Source organism: Pseudophryne corroboree, chromosome 6 (genome assembly GCF_028390025.1).
Source record: "Pseudophryne corroboree isolate aPseCor3 chromosome 6, aPseCor3.hap2, whole genome shotgun sequence".
In the NCBI taxonomy this organism is placed as follows: Eukaryota; Metazoa; Chordata; class Amphibia; order Anura; family Myobatrachidae; genus Pseudophryne; species Pseudophryne corroboree.
In genome coordinates this window covers 394654978-394671814 of record NC_086449.1, presented here as the reverse complement: position 1 = coordinate 394671814, position 16837 = coordinate 394654978, and the positions used below count along the sequence as shown (strand labels likewise).

Below are 16837 nucleotides of genomic sequence, written 5' to 3'. Positions count from 1 at the left end.
GGTACTGTTCCAGGTCAAGGGACCCCCAAGCCAGTGCAGTGGACGCCCTGGTGACTCTGTGGGTGTTTCAGTCAGTGTATGTGTTCCCTCCGCTTCCTCTCATTCTGAAGGTGCTAAGGATCGTTCAACGAACAAGGGTTCAGGCGATACTCGTCGATTTAGATTGGCCACGGAGGGCCTGGTATCCGGATCTTCAAGAATTATTAGTGGAAGATCCCTTGCCGCTTCCTCTAAGAGAGGACCTGTTGTTGCAGGGGCCCTGTGTGTTTCCGGACTTACCGCGGATGCGTTTGACGGCGTGGAAGTTGAGCGCCAAATCTTAGCTCGGAAGGGTATTCCCGGGGAGGTCATCCCCACTCTCCTTAAAGCTAGGAAGGAGGTTACGGCAAAACATTATCATCGTATTTGGAGGAAATATGTGTCATGGTGTGAGACCAAAGCTGGTTCGGTTTGGGTTGGTTTCTCCATTTTTACAGGCAGGCGTAGATGCAGGCCTGAAATTGGGTTCCATAAAAGTGCAGATTTCGCCTTTATCTATTTTCTTTCAGACAGAATTGGCCGTCCTTCCCGAGGTTCAGACTTTTGTGAAGGGAGTGCTGCATATCCACCCTCCATTTGTGCCGCCGGTGGCGGCGTGGGATCTTGAAGTGGTCTTGCAGTTCCTTATGTCTCACTTGTTTGAACCTTTGCGTAAGGTTGAGTTAAAGTTTCTCACTTGGAAAGTGGTCATGCTTTTGGCTTTGGCATCGGCTAGGCGAGTGTCAGAGTTGGCGGCCTTGTCTTGCAAGAGCCCTTATTTGATCTTCCATTCGGATAGAGCGGAATTGAGGACTCGTCAGCAGTTTCTGCCGAAGGTGGTTTCTTTGTTTCACATTAACCAACCTATTGTGGTGCCTGTGGCTACAGATGCTGTGGCGGTTCCAAGGTCTCTTGATGTTGTCAGAGCTTTGAAAATTTACGTCGCCAGAACGGCGCTTACCAGAAAAACAGAGGCTTTGTTTGTCATGTATGCTTCCAACAAGATTGGAAATCCTGCTTCTAAGCAAACTATTGCACGCTGGATTTGTAATACGATTCAGCAAGCTCATTCTTCGGCTGGGCTACCTTTGCTGAAGTCAGTAAAGGCCCATTCTACCAGGAAGGTGGGCTCATCTTGGGAGGCTGCTCGAGGGGTCTCGGCGCTTCAGCTTTGCCGAGCAGCTACGTGGTCGGGTTCAAACACCTTTGCTAAGTTTTATAAGTTTGATACCCTGGCTGATGAGGACCTCATGTTTACTCAATAGGTGCTGCAGAGTCGTCCGCACTCTCCCGCCCGTTCTGGAGCTTTGGTATAGACCCCATGGTCCCTTTGGAGTCCCCAGCATCCTCTAGGACGTAAGAGAAAATAGGATTTTAGTACCTACCGGTAAATCCTTTTCTCTTAGTCCGTAGAGGATGCTGGGCGCCCATCCCAGTGCGGACTATTACTTGCAGTTGTGTTATGACTGGTTGTATTTGTTTACACAGGGGTTGTGTATTAGTTTTATTCAGCTTGTTGCTGTTGTTAATTCGTACGGTTATCTGGTTTCATGCGACTCCAGTTGTACGGTATGTTTGTGGTGTGGGCTGGTATGTTTCTCGCCCTTAGTTTAAACAAAAATCCTTTCCTCGAAATGTCCGTCTCTCCTGGGCACAGTTCCTATAACTGAGGTCTGGAGGAGGGGCATAGAGGGAGGAGCCAGTTCACACCCAGTCAAAGTCTTTTTAGTGTGCCCAAGCTCCTGTGGATCCCATCTATATCCCCTGGTCCTTTTTGGAGTCCCCAGCATCCTCTACGGACTAGGAGAAAAGTATTTACCGGTAGGTATTAAAATCCTATTTTTACACAGGTATTGTCTATTTACTAAGGATCTGGTCATGTGAAAAGATTTCACTTCTGGAGTGAGGGGCTATTCTGTCCGTTTCTGACCGGGATGTAATGAAGTCCAAATTTGCCAGCCAAAAGTGGACTTTTGGCTGGCAAATGAGTAGATATAGAATCAGCCTATATCTAGTCAGAATATAGAGCTTTTACATGTACCAGATCATGTTCACGTCATACATAACCAAATATCACCAGCTCCTTTGTCAGTCACAAGAGTGATTGCAGGGATTGCATCTCTCCAGGGAGACCACCTCAGTGGAGGTCTGGTTAGTAGATCAGGGATCTGTGTGGAATAGGTGGGTTTTGAGAGGGGTGGTCTTCAGTTTGCTGGCTGCCGGAATCCCGACAGCCAGCATACCGACATCTTTTCTCCCTCTTGGGGGTCCACGACCCCCCTGGAGGGAGAATAGATAACGCAGCGAGTCCACAAGGGTCTCATTTGCGCTTGCCCAGCTCTCTGTATGCTGGCGGTTGGGATCCCAGCGCCGGTATGCCGGCCGCCGGCATACCCTACTACACCCTTTTGAAAGAGCAATTGATATTTTGATTAGGGCTACTTACTATGTAATATAAATCTAGTCTGTGCCATAACTGCTTTTGCTGGTGTAGTCCACATGTCATAGAACCTTTGTGTCATCTCTGCTTGTGGTCATGTTAATATGAAGGATGATAGGGTATGACTGAAAAAAGCAAAATATTCCTTCAACAAAGTATCTCTTTGACATGACCGTATTCATGTTATACTGTAGAAAGGTGACCCGAGAAGTACAAATTATAAGTACACTAGGAAAAGCTCCCTTAAAAGTATAAATGGCTATGCTTAGAGTAATTTCCTCTACATAGAGAGATTCCCCTTTTAGAAATGGGGAGGTAGGTGGTAATGTCAGGATATGAGGAGAGAAGGAAGGAGACAGACTGATAGTGGATGGGGCATGTGATGTAACGCTGCTAATTATTACATACATTATATACCTGTATATGTAATACATCAGACTTGGTGTGTCACAGTAGCAGATTGTGTTCAGTGAATTTCACATTTCCAGGTTACTGTGTAATGTTTTTGGTCTGTCGTCTTTACAGGGTCCATTGAAAGGGCAGAAGGTGGAAGGTCTCCCTTATGAGGATTTTTCCAAGGCAGCATGATTGCAATGTGCAGCGCCCATCAATAATCTGCTGGAAAGATTCAAAACTCTACTGTGTCAGGGTTTTCATTGACTGTAAATGTTTATATTTAACTCACTGAGGAGGATTCACTGCAAGTCCCAGCTTGGATGTTTCTACATTTTTATTAAAATATATTCCTTTCCCAAATAATGGAAGTTAATTTTTTGGTGTCTGGATATCCTACAATAAAATAGTTTGATACGAAATAACCTTTAGAATTTTCCAGCATTTTCCAAGCATTGAGTGAAAAGCTTTACTGCCGTTGGCTAAGAATTTTGGTTAGAGCTGGCACATGATGGAATACATATGGGTGACCAGCTGGCAGGATGCAGGCTGTTACTATACCGACAGCGGCATCCCGTCGGCCGGAATACCGGCAGCGAGTCCCATCGCAGGCTCGCCACGTTTCAGGCCCAGTGGCGAGCTTCACTCGCCACAAGATATATACCCACTCGGGTGGTGACGTGAACCCACGACTCGTGTGGGAATACTGGGCTGTGGTCGGCATTCCGACTGCCGGCATTTCCCCACCTGTTGGGATTTCGGCATCGGGATCCTGAACACCGGGATCCCGACATGCGGTACATTAACCACATCTCCCCATGGTATTTAAGAAGGGCATGTTCAGGAATGTACAATTTAAAGCATACATGACATCTAGTTTCCTGTTTCTGACACATGAACTTACTTACAACATGGAATGTTCCTCTAATATGGGGGAGCAGCCTTTTTACCAGTGAGGATATCCATTTAACTCTATCTCTATACGAATATCAGATATATGTAGGGCCAAATGTTATAGGCTCCGAGTTCCTGGAAGTGCGAGACTTTATACTATTCTGCCCGTTGTTTTTTTGTTTTGTTTATTTTGTTTAAAGAAGCAATCATTTACAAGGCAAAATCGGGCTACTGTGGGGGTCATTCCGACCCGATCGCACGCTGCAGTTTTTTGCAGCTGTGCAATCTGGTCCGAAATGCGCTGCAGCCGCGGCACTGCCCGGCGACGGGGAACGCCAGGCAGCGATTGTTCTAATGAAGATTTGGATCGCAAGGTGACTGACAGCAGGAAGGCGTTTCGGGGTGGCAACTGACCGTTTTCTGGGAGTGGAGAGGAAAACGCAGGCGTGCCCAGGCATTTGCAGGGCGGGTGTCTGACGTCAATTCTGGGACCTGACCGGCTTAAGTGATCGCAGTGGCTGAGTATGTTCAGAGCTACTCAGAAACTGCACAAAATGTTTTTGTACAGCTCCCCTGCACAAGCGTTCACACACTTGCACAGCTAAAATACACTCCCCCATAGGTGGCGACTATCTGATCGCACGGGCTGCAAAAAGTTGCAGCGTGCGAACAACTCTGAATGACCCCCTGTGTTCATTCTAGCACCCTCCGCCTGTCACAACCTGTGCAGCTCCTCTTTTCTGCCTGGTGTGTCGCTCTCTGGTTTGGTGCGTCACTTTGGTCTGTATGTCAGTGCTGACACCCCCAGCAGGAAAGAGGAACTGCACGGGTTCTGACAGGTGCAGGGTGCTAGAATGAACACACACAAAGGCTTTAAACCAGGGGTGTCAAAGACAAGGCCCGCGGGCCAAATCCGGCCCGCCAGACCTCGTCTGATGGCCCGCGGTGCCGCCGCCATGAAACCCCCTTCTCCCGAGTGCCCAGCTCGGGGGGGCGGGGTTTCGCGGAATGACGCGATTGCGTCGTGACGTCACGGCGCAAACGCGTCATTCAACGAAACCCCGTCGGAGGAGGGAGAAGGGAGCCGCGCAGACGAGGAGGGAGAGGCGGCTGAAGAGCGGCGAGAACCGCTTCAAATGTAAGTCAGCCCCTCTCCCTTCCTCTCTCTCTCTCTCTCTCTCTCCCTCCTTCCACCACCTGCCGCAATGTGTAAAATGGGGACCTGTGCCTGCCACAATGTGTAAAATGGGGACCTGTGCCTGCCACAATGTGTAAAATGGGGACCTGTGCCTGCCACAATGTGTAAAATGGGGACCTGTACCTGCCGCTATGTGTAAAATGGGGACCTGTGCCTGCCACAATGTGTAAAATGGGGACCTGTGCCTGCCACAATGTGTAAAATGGGGACCTGTACCTGCCGCTATGTGTAAAATGGGGACCTGTGCCTGCCACAATGTGTAAAATGGGGACCTGTGCCTGCCACAATGTGTAAAATGGGGACCTGTGCCTGCCACAATGTGTAAAATGGGGACCTGTGCCTGCCACAATGTGTAAAATGGGGACCTGTGCCTGCCACAATGTGTAAAATGGGGACCTGTACCTGCCGCTATGTGTAAAATGGGGACCTGTGCCTGCCATAATGTGTAAAATGGGGACCTGTGCCTGCCACAATGTGTAAAATGGGGACCTGTGCCTGCCACAATGTGTAAAATGGGGACCTGTGCCTGCCACAATGTGTAAAATGGGGACCTGTACCTGCCGCTATGTGTAAAATGGGGACCTGTGCCTGCCACAATGTGTAAAATGGGGACCTGTACCTGCCGCTATGTGTAAAATGGGGACCTGTGCCTGCCGCAATGTGTAAAATGGGGACCTGTGCCTGCCGCAATGTGTAAAATGGGGACCTGTGCACTATAAAAGGGGGCACATGGCTGGGCACTATAAAAGGGGGCACATGGCTGGGCACTTTAAAAGGGGGCAGATGGCTGGGCACATATAAGGCAGGTGGAGCGGTAAATTTTGGATAGACCTACAGATACAACCGGCCCTTTGATGGGGACCAAACTGCTGATGCGGCCCCCGATGAATTTGAGTTTGACACCCCTGCTTTAAACCATCATTGTTTATTCTATATTTAATATAAATAAGACTTTGCATTTGATTTTTTTTTTTATTCAACAGAATATTTGAAATAATAAAACAAACGAAAATGGTATGGACAAAAATGATGAAACCCGTATCCTAATATTTTTTTGTGCACACACCGTAGCAAAAAGTCTCCCAACTCCATGTACATCGGCATAGCGTGCTGTTCTGAGTCAGGCCCTTAATTAGAACCTCAGTCATTTTAAGTATACCATCTGTGCGCAAGCATGGACAGCCTTAAAACCTGGACAGTTAAGGTAGGACTTGAGGGCTGCGTTTAGGAAAACCTGCCGTAGGCCATGTGCTTTTCTACATAATATGAGATGGATTAGACTTTTCTCTGACGTCCTAGTGGATGCTGGGAACTCCGTAAGGACCATGGGGAATAGACGGGCTCCGCAGGAGACTGGGCACTCTAAAAGAAAGATTAGGTACTATCTGGTGTGCACTGGCTCCTCCCTCTATGCCCCTCCTCCAGACCTCAGTTAGATTTCTGTGCCCGGCCGAGCTGGATGCACACTAGGGGCTCTCCTGAGCTCCTAGAAAGAAAGTATATGTTAGGTTTTTTATTTTACAGTGAGACCTGCTGGCAACAGGCTCACTGCAACGAGGGACTAAGGGGAGAAGAAGCGAACCTACCTGCTTGCAGCTAGCTTGGGCTTCTTAGGCTACTGGACACCATTAGCTCCAGAGGGATCGACCGCAGGACCCGTCCTTGGTGTTCGTTCCCGGAGCCGCGCCGCCGTCCCCCTTACAGAGCCAGAAGCATGAAGATGGTCCGGAAAATCGGCGGCAGAAGACTTCAGTCTTCACCAAGGTAGCGCACAGCACTGCAGCTGTGCGCCATTGCTCCTCATACACACTTCACACTCCGGTCACTGAGGGTGCAGGGCGCTGGGGGGGGGGGGCGCCCTGAGCAGCAATAAAAACACCTTGGCTGGCAAAATAATCACAATATATAGCCCCAGAGGCTATATATGTGATAATTACCCCTGCCAGAATCCATAAAAAAGCGGGAGAAAAGTCCACGAAAAAGGGGCGGAGCCATCTCCCTCTGCACACTGGCGCCATTTTCTCTTCACAGTGTAGCTGGAAGACAGCTCCCCAGGCTCTCCCCTGTAGTTTTCAGGCTCAAAGGGTTAAAAAGAGAGGGGGGGCACTAAATTTAGGTGCAATATTGTTTATACAAGCAGCTATTGGGGAAAATTCACTCAGTGATAGTGTTTATCCCTACATTATATAGCGCTCTGGTGTGTGCTGGCATACTCTCTCTCTGTCTCCCCAAAGCCCTGTGTGGGGTCCTGTCCTCAGTCAGAGCATTCCCTGTGTGTGTGCGGTGTGTCGGTACGGCTGTGTCGACATGTTTGATGAGGCTTCTGTGGAGGCGGAGCAGATGCCGATAAATGGGATGTCGCCCCCTGTGGGCCGACACCAGAGTGGATGGATAGGTGGAAGGTATTAACCGACAGTGTCAACTCCTTACATAAAAGGCTGGATGACGTAACAGCTATGGGACAGCCGGCTTCTCAGCCCGCGCCTGCCCAGGCGTCTCAAAGGCCATCAGGGGCTCAAAAACGCCCGCTCCCTCAGATGGCAGACACAGATGTTGACACGGAGTCTGACTCCAGTGTCGACGAGGTTGAGACATATACACAATCCACTAGGAACATCCGTTACATGATCCCGGCAATAAAAAATGTGTTACACATTTCTGACATTAACCCAAGTACCACTAAAAAAGGGTTTTATGTTTGGGGAGAAAAAGCAGGCAGTGTTTTGTTCCCCCATCAAATGAGTGAATGAAGTGTGAAAAAGCGTGGGTTCCCCCGATAAGAAACTGGTAATTTCTAAAAAGTTACTGATGGCGTACCTTTTCCCGCCAGAGGATAAGTTACGCTGGGAGATATCCCCTAGGGTGGATAAGGCGCTCACACGTTTGTCAAAAAAGGTGGCACTGCCGTCTTAGGATATGGCCACTTTGAAGGTACCTGCTGATAAAAAGCAGGAGGCTATCCTGAAGTCTGTATTTACACACTCGGGTACTAGACTGAGACCTGCAGATAGTGCTGCTGCAGCGTGGTCTGTAACCCTGTCAAACAGGGATACTATTTTGCGAACATAAGACGTTGTCTTATATATGAGGGATGCACAGAGGGATATTTTGCCGGCTGGCATCCAGAATTAATGCAATGTCCATTCTGTCAGGAGGGTATTAGAGACCCGACACTGGACAGGTGATGCTGACTTTAAAAGGCACATAGAGCCTTATAAGGGTGAGGAATTGTTTGGGGATGGTCTCTGGGACCTCGTATCCACAGCAACAGCTGGGAAGAAATTTTTTTACCTCAGGTTTCCTCACAGCCTAAGAAAGCACTGTATTATCAGGTACAGTCCTTTCGGCTTCAGAAAAGTAAGCGGGTCAAAGGCGCTTCCTTTCTGCACAGAGACGAGGGAAGAGGGAAAAAGCTGCACCAGTCAGCCAGTTCCCAGAATCAAAATTCTTCCACCGCTTCCTCTGAGTCCACCGCATGACGCGAGGGCTCCACAGGCGTAGCCAGGTACGGTGGGGGGCCGCCTCAAAAATTTCAGCGATCAGTGGGCTCGCTCACAGGTGGATCCCTGGATCCTTCAAGTAGTATCTCAGGGGTACAGGCTGGAATTCGAGGCGTCTCCCCCCAGCCGTTTCCTCAAATCTGCCTTGCCGACAACTCCCTCAGGCTGGGAGGCTGTGCTAGAGGCAATTCACAAGCTGTATTCCCAGCAGGTGATAGTCAAGGTGCCCCTACTTCAACAAGGACGGGGTTACTATTCCACACTGTTTGTGGTACCGAAACCGGACGGTTCGGTGAGACCCATTTTAAATTTGAAGTCCTTGAACACATACATAAAAAAAAAAAAAAAATTCAAGTTCAAGATGGAATTGCTCAGGGCGGTTATTGCAAGCCTGGAGGAGGGGGATTACATGGTATCCCTGGACATCAAGGATGCTTACCTACATGTCCCCATCTACCATCCTCACCAGGAGTACCTCAGATTTGTGGTACAGGATTGCCATTACCAATTCCAAACACTGCCGTTTGGACTGTCCACGGCACCGAGGGTCTTTACCAAGGTAATGGCAGAAATGATGATACTCCTTCGAAAAAAGGGAGTTTTTAATTATCCTGTACTTGGACGATCTCCTTATAAAGGCGAGGTCCATGGAGCAGTTGTTGGTCGGAGTAGCACTATCTCGGGAAGTGCTACAACAGCACGGATGGATTCTATACATTCCAAAGTCACAACTGGTTCCTACCACACGCCTGCTGTTCCTGGGGATGGTTCTGGACACAGAACAGAAAAAAAGTGTTTCTCCCGCAGGAGAAAGCCAAGGAGCTGTCATCTCTAGTCAGAGACCTCCTGAAACCAAAACAGGTATCGGTGCATCACTGCACACGAGTCCTGGGAAAAATGGTAGCTTCTTACGAAGCAAAATTCCATTTGGCAGGTTCCATGCAAGAACCTTTTCATGGGACCTCTTGGACAAGTGGTCGGAATCGCATCTTCAGATGCATCGGCTGATAACCCTGTCTCCAAGGACCAGGGTATCTCTACTGTGGTGGCTGCAGAGTGCTCATCTTCAAGAGGGCCGCAGATTCGGCATACAGGACTGGGTCCTGGTAACCACGGATGCCAGCCTTCGAGGCTGGGGGGCAGTCACACAGGGAAGAAATTTTCCAAGGACTTTGGTCAAGTCAGGAGTCATCCCTACACATAAATATTCAGGAACTGAGGGTCATTTACAATGCCCTAAGTCTGGCAAGGCCTCTGCTTCAAAACCAGCCGGTACTGATCCAGTCAGACAACATCACGGCAGTCGCCCATGTAAACCGACAGGGCGGCACAAGAAGCAGGATGGCGATGGCAGAAGCCACAAGGATTCTCCGATGGGCAGAAAATCACGTCTTAGCACTGTCAGCAGTGTTCATTCCGGGAGTGGACAACTGGGAAGCAGACTTCCTCAGCAGACACGACCGACACCCGGGAGAGTGGGGACTTCATCCAGAAGTCTTCCAACTGTTGGTAAACCGTTGGGAAAGGCCACAGGTGGACATGATGGCGCCCCGCCTAAACAAAAAACTAGATATTGCGCCAGGTCAAGGGACCCTCAGGCAATAGCTGTGGACGCTCTAGTGACACCGTGGGTGTACCAGTCGGTTTATGTATTCCCTCCTCTGCCTCTCATACCAAAGGTACTGAGAATAGTAAGAAAACGAGGAGTAAGAACGATACTCGTGGTTCCGGATGGGCCAAGAAGAGCTTGGTACCCAGAACTTCAAGAAATAATATCAGAGGACCCATGGCCTCTACCGCTCAGACAGGATCTGCTACAGCAGGGGCCCTGTCTGTTCCAAGACTTACCGCGGCTGCGTTGGACGGCATGTCGGTTGACTTCCGGATCCTAAAGCAAAAGGGCATTCCGGAGGAAGTCATTCCTACGCTGATAAAAGCCAGGAAAGAAGTAACCGCAAACCATCATCACCGTATTTGGCGAAAATATGTTGCGTGGTGTGAGGCCAGGAAGGCCCCAACAGAGGAATTTCAGCTCGGTCGTTTTCTGCACTTCCTACAGTCAGGAGTGACTATGGGCCTAAAATTGGGTTCCATTAAGGTCCAGATTTCGGCTCTGTCGATTTTCTTCCAGAAAGAACTGGCTTCACTGCCTGGAGTTCAGACATTTGTAAAGGGAGTGCTACATATTCAGCCCCTTTTTTGTGCCTTCTGTGGCACCTTGGGATCTCAACGTGGTGTTGAGTTTCTTAAAATCACATTGGTTTGAGCCACTTAAAGCTGTGGATTTGAAATATCTCACGTGGAAAGTGGTCATGTTATTGGCCTTGGCTTCGGCCAGGCGTGTGTCAGAATTGGCGGCTTTGTCATGTTAAAGCCCTTATCTGATTTTCCATATGGATAGGGCAGAATTGAGGACTCGTCCCCAGTTTCTCCCTAAGGTGGTATCAGCTTTTCACTTGAACCAACCTATTGTAGTGCCTGCGGCTACTAGGGACTTGGAAGATTCCAAGTTACTGGACGTAGTCAGGGCCTTAAAAATTTATATTTCCAGGACGGCTGGAGTCAGGAAAACTGACTCGTTTTTTATCCTGTAGGCACCCAACAAAATAGGTGCTCCTGCTTCTAAGCAGACTATTGCTCGCTGGATTTGTAGCACAATTCAGCTGGAGCATTCTGCGGCTGGATTGCCGCATCCTAAGTCAGTAACAGCCCATTCCACGAGGAAGGTGGACTCATCTTGGGCGGCTGCCCGAGGGGTCTCGGCTTTACAACTTTGCTGAGCTGCAACTTGGTCAGGGGCAAACAAATTTGATACCCTGGCTGAGGAGGACCTTGAGTTCTCTCATTCGGTGCTGCAGAGTTATCTGCACTCTCCCGCCCGTTTGGGAGCTTTGGTATAATCCCCATGGTCCTTACGGAGTTCCCAGCATCCACTAGGACGTCAGAGAAAATAAGATTTTACTCACCGGTAAATCTATTTCTCGTAGTCCGTAGTGGATGCTGGGCGCCCATCCCAAGTGCGGATTGTCTGCAATACTTGTATATAGTTATTGCCTAACTAAAGGGTTATTGTTGAGCCATCTGTTGAGAGGCTCAGTTATATTTCATACTGTTAACTGGGTATAGTATCACGAGTTATACGGTGTGATTGGTGTGGCTGGTATGAGTCTTACCCGGGATTCAAAATCCTTCCTTATTGTGTCAGCTCTTCCGGGCACAGTATCCTAACTGAGGTCTGGAGGAGGGGCATAGAGGGAGGAGCCAGTGCACACCAGATAGTACCTAATCTTTATTTTAGAGTGCCCAGTCTCCTGCGGAGCCCGTCTATTCCCCATGGTCCTTACGGAGTTCCCAGCATCCACTACGGACTACGAGAAATAGATTTACCGGTGAGTAAAATCTTATTTTTTTAATTTATTTTTTATATTTTGTATTGTTTATATAAATGCACTTCAGGTCCGTAGAGAAACCTGTGTGTACAGGTAGCATTTTCACATATGGGATTATTGATCTCTGTGTTACCACCATGTAATGAAGAAGAATGGAAAGTGCCATGGGCAGTTTCCAGTTATCTGTGTGTATCAGTTCACAGTGAAAGGGTTGGACATGAATCAAGATCTGGGGGGAAATAGATCTGTAGTCCAGGTCTGTTGATGCTTATGCTTGATGGAAACAGATGTGTATATTTTCTCTTACGTCCTAGAGGATGCTGGGGTCCATATTAGTACCATGGGGTATAGACGGGTCCACCAGGAGCTATGGGCACTTTAAGACTTTGATAGTGTGGGCTGGCTCCTCCCTCTATGCCCCTCCTACCAGACTCTGTTTAGAAAATGTTTTCAAAAAGGGGGAAGGTTTATCCTGCACCGGCCTGTTTTTTAGATATGTATGAGATAATGATACTTAAACCAAAAATCGGACAATAATATTAAATAAACATTATTCCCATCTGTCCATATGGCGGTGCGCCCAGAGTCAAAGAGAAGGCAAAATGTAACAAAAGGAGAAAAAAGTATGACTCTTGTTTGGGCGCACTCTTGTTGTATCGTGTTGTCTATTGATTAGTGATGTGTATAAAAATATAGTCAAATCTTTATTTCTCTGACGTCCTAGTGGATGCTGGGACTCCGTAAGGACCATGGGGAATAGCGGCTCTGCAGGAGACAGGGCACAAGAATAAAAGCTTTAGGATCAGGTGGTGTGCACTGGCTCCTCCCCCTATGACCCTCCTCCAAGCCTCAGTTAGATTTTTGTGCCCGAACGAGAAGGGTGCAGGCTAGGTGGCTCTCCTGAGCTGCTTAGAATAAAAGTGTATTTTAGGTTTTTTATTTTCAGTGAGTCCTGCTGGCAACAGGCTCACTGCATCGTGGGACTAAGGGGAGAAGAAGCGAACTCACCTGCGTGCAGAGTGGATTGGGCTTCATAGGCTACTGGACATTAGCTCCAGAGGGACGATCACAGGTTCAGCCTGGATGGGTCCCGGAGCCGCGCCGCCGGCCCCCTTACAGAGCCAGAAGAGCGAAGAGGTCCGGTGAAATCGGCGGCAGAAGACGGTCCTGTCTTCAGACTAAGGTAGCGCACAGCACCGCAGCTGTGCGCCATTGCTCTCAGCACACTTCACACTCCGGTCACTGAGGGTGCAGGGCGCTGGGGGGGGAGCGCCCTGAGACGCAATATAAACAGATAATACCTTAGGTTGGCAAAAGAATACATCACATATAGCTCCTGGGCTATATGGATGTATTTTAACCCCTGCCATTTTTACAGAAAAGAGCGGGAGATAAGGACGTCGTGAAGGGGCGGAGCCTATCTCCTCAGCACACAAGCGCCATTTTCCCTCACAGCTCCGCTGGAAGGACGGCTCCCTGACTCTCCCCTGCAGACCTGCTACAGAATCAGGGTAAAAAAGAGAAGGGGGGGCACTATTGGCAGCTAAAAATAATATAAACAGCAGCTATAAGGGAATAACACTTATATAAGGTTATCCCTGTATATATATATAGCGCTTGGTGTGTGCTGGCAGACTCTCCCTCTGTCTCTCCAAAGGGCTAGTGGGGTCCTGTCCTCTATCAGAGCATTCCCGGTGTGTGTGCTGTGTGTCGGTACGTGTGTGTCGACATGTATGAGGAGGAAAATGATGTGGAGGCGGAGCAATTGCCTGAGTTAGTGATGTCACCCCCTAGGGAGTCGACACCTGACTGGATGATCGTATTTAAAGAATTAAGTGATAATGTCAGCACTTTGCAAAAAACGGTTGACGACATGAGACAGCCGGCAAATCAATTAGTGCCTGTCCAGGCGTCTCAGACACCGTCAGGGGCCCTAAAACGCCCGTTACCTCAGTGGGTCGACACAGACCCAGACACAGATACTGAGTCTAGTGTCGACGGTGAGGAGACAAACGTAATGGCCAGTAGGGCCACACGTTACATGATCACGGCAATGAAGGAGGCATTGAACATTTCTGACACTACAAGTACCACAAAGAAGGGTATTATGTGGGGTGTGAAAAAACTACCAATAGTTTTTCCTGAGTCAGATGAATTAAATGAGGTGTGTGATAAACAAAGAACCAGCTGATAGAAGGCTGGAAAATATCCTAAAAAGTATATACACACATACTGGTGTTATACTGCGACCAGCAATCGCTTCAGCCTGGATGTGCAGTGCTGGAGTCGCGTGGTCGGATTCCCTGACTGAAAATATTGATACCCTGGATAGGGACAATATATTGTTAACTATAGAGCATTTGAAGGATGCATTACTATATATGCGTGATGCACAGAGGGATATTTGCACCCTGGCATCAAGAGTAAGTGCTATGTCCATTTCTGCCAGAAGAGCGTTATGGACGCGACAGTGGTCAGGGGATGCGGATTCCAAACGACATATGGAAGTATTGCCGTATAAAGGGGAGGAGTTATTTGGGGCTGGTCTATCGGACCTGGTGGCCACGGCAACGGCTGGAAAGTCCACCTTTTTACCCCAGGTCACTTCACATCAGCAGAAAAAGACACCGTCTTTTCAAACTCAGTCCTTTCGTTCCCATAAGTACAAGCGAGCTAAAGGCCACTCCTTTCTGCCCCGGGGCAGAGGAAGAGGAAAAAGACTGCACCATGCAGCCGCTTCCCAGGAGCAGAAGCCCTCCCCTGCTTCTGCCAAGTCTTCAGCATGACGCTGGGGCTTTACAAGCAGACTCAGACATGGTGGGGGCCCGTCTCAAGAATTTCAACGCGCAGTGGGCTCACTCGCAAGTGGACCCCTGGATTCTACAGGTAGTATCGCAGGGGTACAAACTGGAATTCGAGGCGTTTCCCCCTCGCCGGTTCCTGAAGTCTGCTCTACCAAAGTCTCCCTCCGACAGGGAGGCAGTTTTGGAAGCCATTCACAAGCTGTATTCCCAGCAGGTGATAATCAAGGTACCCCTCCTACAACAGGGAAAGGGGTATTATTCCACGCTGTTTGTGGTACCGAAGCCGGACGGCTCGGTGAGACCAATTTTAAATCTGAAATCCTTGAACACTTACATAAAAAGGTTCAAATTCAAGATGGAATCACTCAGAGCGGTGATAGCAAACCTGGAAGAAGGGGACTATATGGTGTCTCTGGACATCAAAGATGCTTATCTCCACGTCCCAATCTACCCTTCTCACCAAGGGTACCTCAGGTTTGTAGTACAAAACTGTCATTATCAGTTTCAGACGCTGCCGTTTGGGTTGTCCACGGCACCTCGGGTCTTTACCAAGGTAATGGCCGAAATGATGATTCTTCTTCGAAGAAAAGGCATCTTAATTATCCCTTACTTGGACGATCTCCTGATAAGGGCAAGGTCCAGGGAACAGTTAGAAGTCGGAGTAGCACTATCTCAGGTAGTGTTACGTCAGCACGGGTGGATCCTAAATATTCCAAAATCGCAGCTGATTCCAACGACACGTCTACTGTTCCTAGGAATGATTCTGGACACAGTCCAGAAGAAGGTGTTTCTCCCGGAGGAGAAGGCCAGGGAGTTATCCGAGCTAGTCAGGAACCTCCTAAAACCAGGCCAGGTGTCAGTGCATCAGTGCACGAGGGTCCTGGGAAAAAATGGTGGCTTCTTACGAAGCGATTCCATTCGGAAGATTCCATGCAAGAACTTTTCAGTGGGATCTACTGGACAAATGGTCCGGATCGCATCTTCAGATGCATCAGCGGATAACCCTGTCGCCAAGGACAAGGGTGTCTCTTCTGTGGTGGCTGCAGAGTGCTCATCTACTAGAGGGCCGCAGATTTGGCAATCAGGATTGGATCCTGGTGACCACGGATGCAAGCCTGAGAGGCTGGGGAGCAGTCACACAGGGAAGAAATTTCCAGGGCTTGTGGTCAAGCATGGAAACATCTCTTCATATAAACATTCTGGAACTAAGGGCCATTTACAATGCCCTAAGTCAAGCGAAACCCCTGCTTCAGGGTCAGGCGGTATTGATCCAATCGGACAACATCACGTCAGTCGCCCACGTAAACAGACAGGGCGGCACGAGAAGCAGGAGGGCAATGGCAGAAGCTGCAAGGATTCTTCGCTGGGCGGAAAATCATGTGATAGCACTGTCAGCAGTGTTCATTCCGGGAGTGGACAACTGGGAAGCAGACTTCCTCAGCAGACGCGACCTCCACCCGGGAGAGTGGGGACTTCACCCAGAAGTCTTCCACCTGATAGTAAACCGTTGGGAAGAACCAAAGGTGGACATGATGGCGTCCCGTCTTAACAAAAAACTAGACGGATATTGCGCCAGGTCAAGGGACCCTCAGGCAATAGCGGTGGACGCTCTGGTAACGCCGTGGGTGTACCAGTCAGTGTATGTGTTCCCTCCTCTGCCTCTCATACCAAAAGTACTGAGAATCATAAGAAGGAGAGGAGTAAGAACTATACTCGTGGTTCCGGATTGGCCAAGAAGGACTTGCTACCCGGAACTTCAAGAGATGCTCACGGACGAACCGTGGCCTCTACCTCTGAGAAAGGACCTGCTCCAGCAGGGGCCTTGTCTGTTCCAAGACTTACCGCGGCTGCGTTTGACGGCATGGCGGTTGAACGCCGGATCCTGAGGGAAAAAGGCATTCCAGATGAAGTCATCCCTACCCTGGTCAAGGCCAGGAAGGACGTAACCGCAAAACATTGTCACCGCATTTGGCGAAAATATGTTGCGTGGTGTGAGGCCAAGAAGGCCCCTACAGAGGAATTTCAACTGGGTCGTTTCCTCCATTTCCTGCAAACAGGACTATCTATGGGCCTAAAATTAGGGTCCATTAAGGTTCAAATTTCGGCCCTGTCGATTTTCTTCCAGAAAGAGCTGGCTTCAGTGCCTGAAGTTCAGACATTTGTAAAAGGGGTACTGCATATACAGCCTCCTTTTGTGCCTC

General features: G+C 49.0%; 1 protein-coding gene across 1 annotated transcript in view; it reads left to right on the top strand.

Moving 5' to 3' along the window:
• Positions 1–3217, top strand: part of KIN (Kin17 DNA and RNA binding protein) — a 78163-nt gene extending 74946 nt beyond the window's left edge. Inside the window, exon 13 of the mRNA XM_063926819.1 lies at positions 2984–3217. Within this exon, the coding sequence (XP_063782889.1) occupies positions 2984–3046 (63 nt within the window). The 3' untranslated portion in view covers positions 3047–3217. The remainder of the gene's footprint in view (positions 1–2983) is intronic.
• The last annotated feature ends 13620 nt before the right edge of the window (positions 3218–16837 follow it).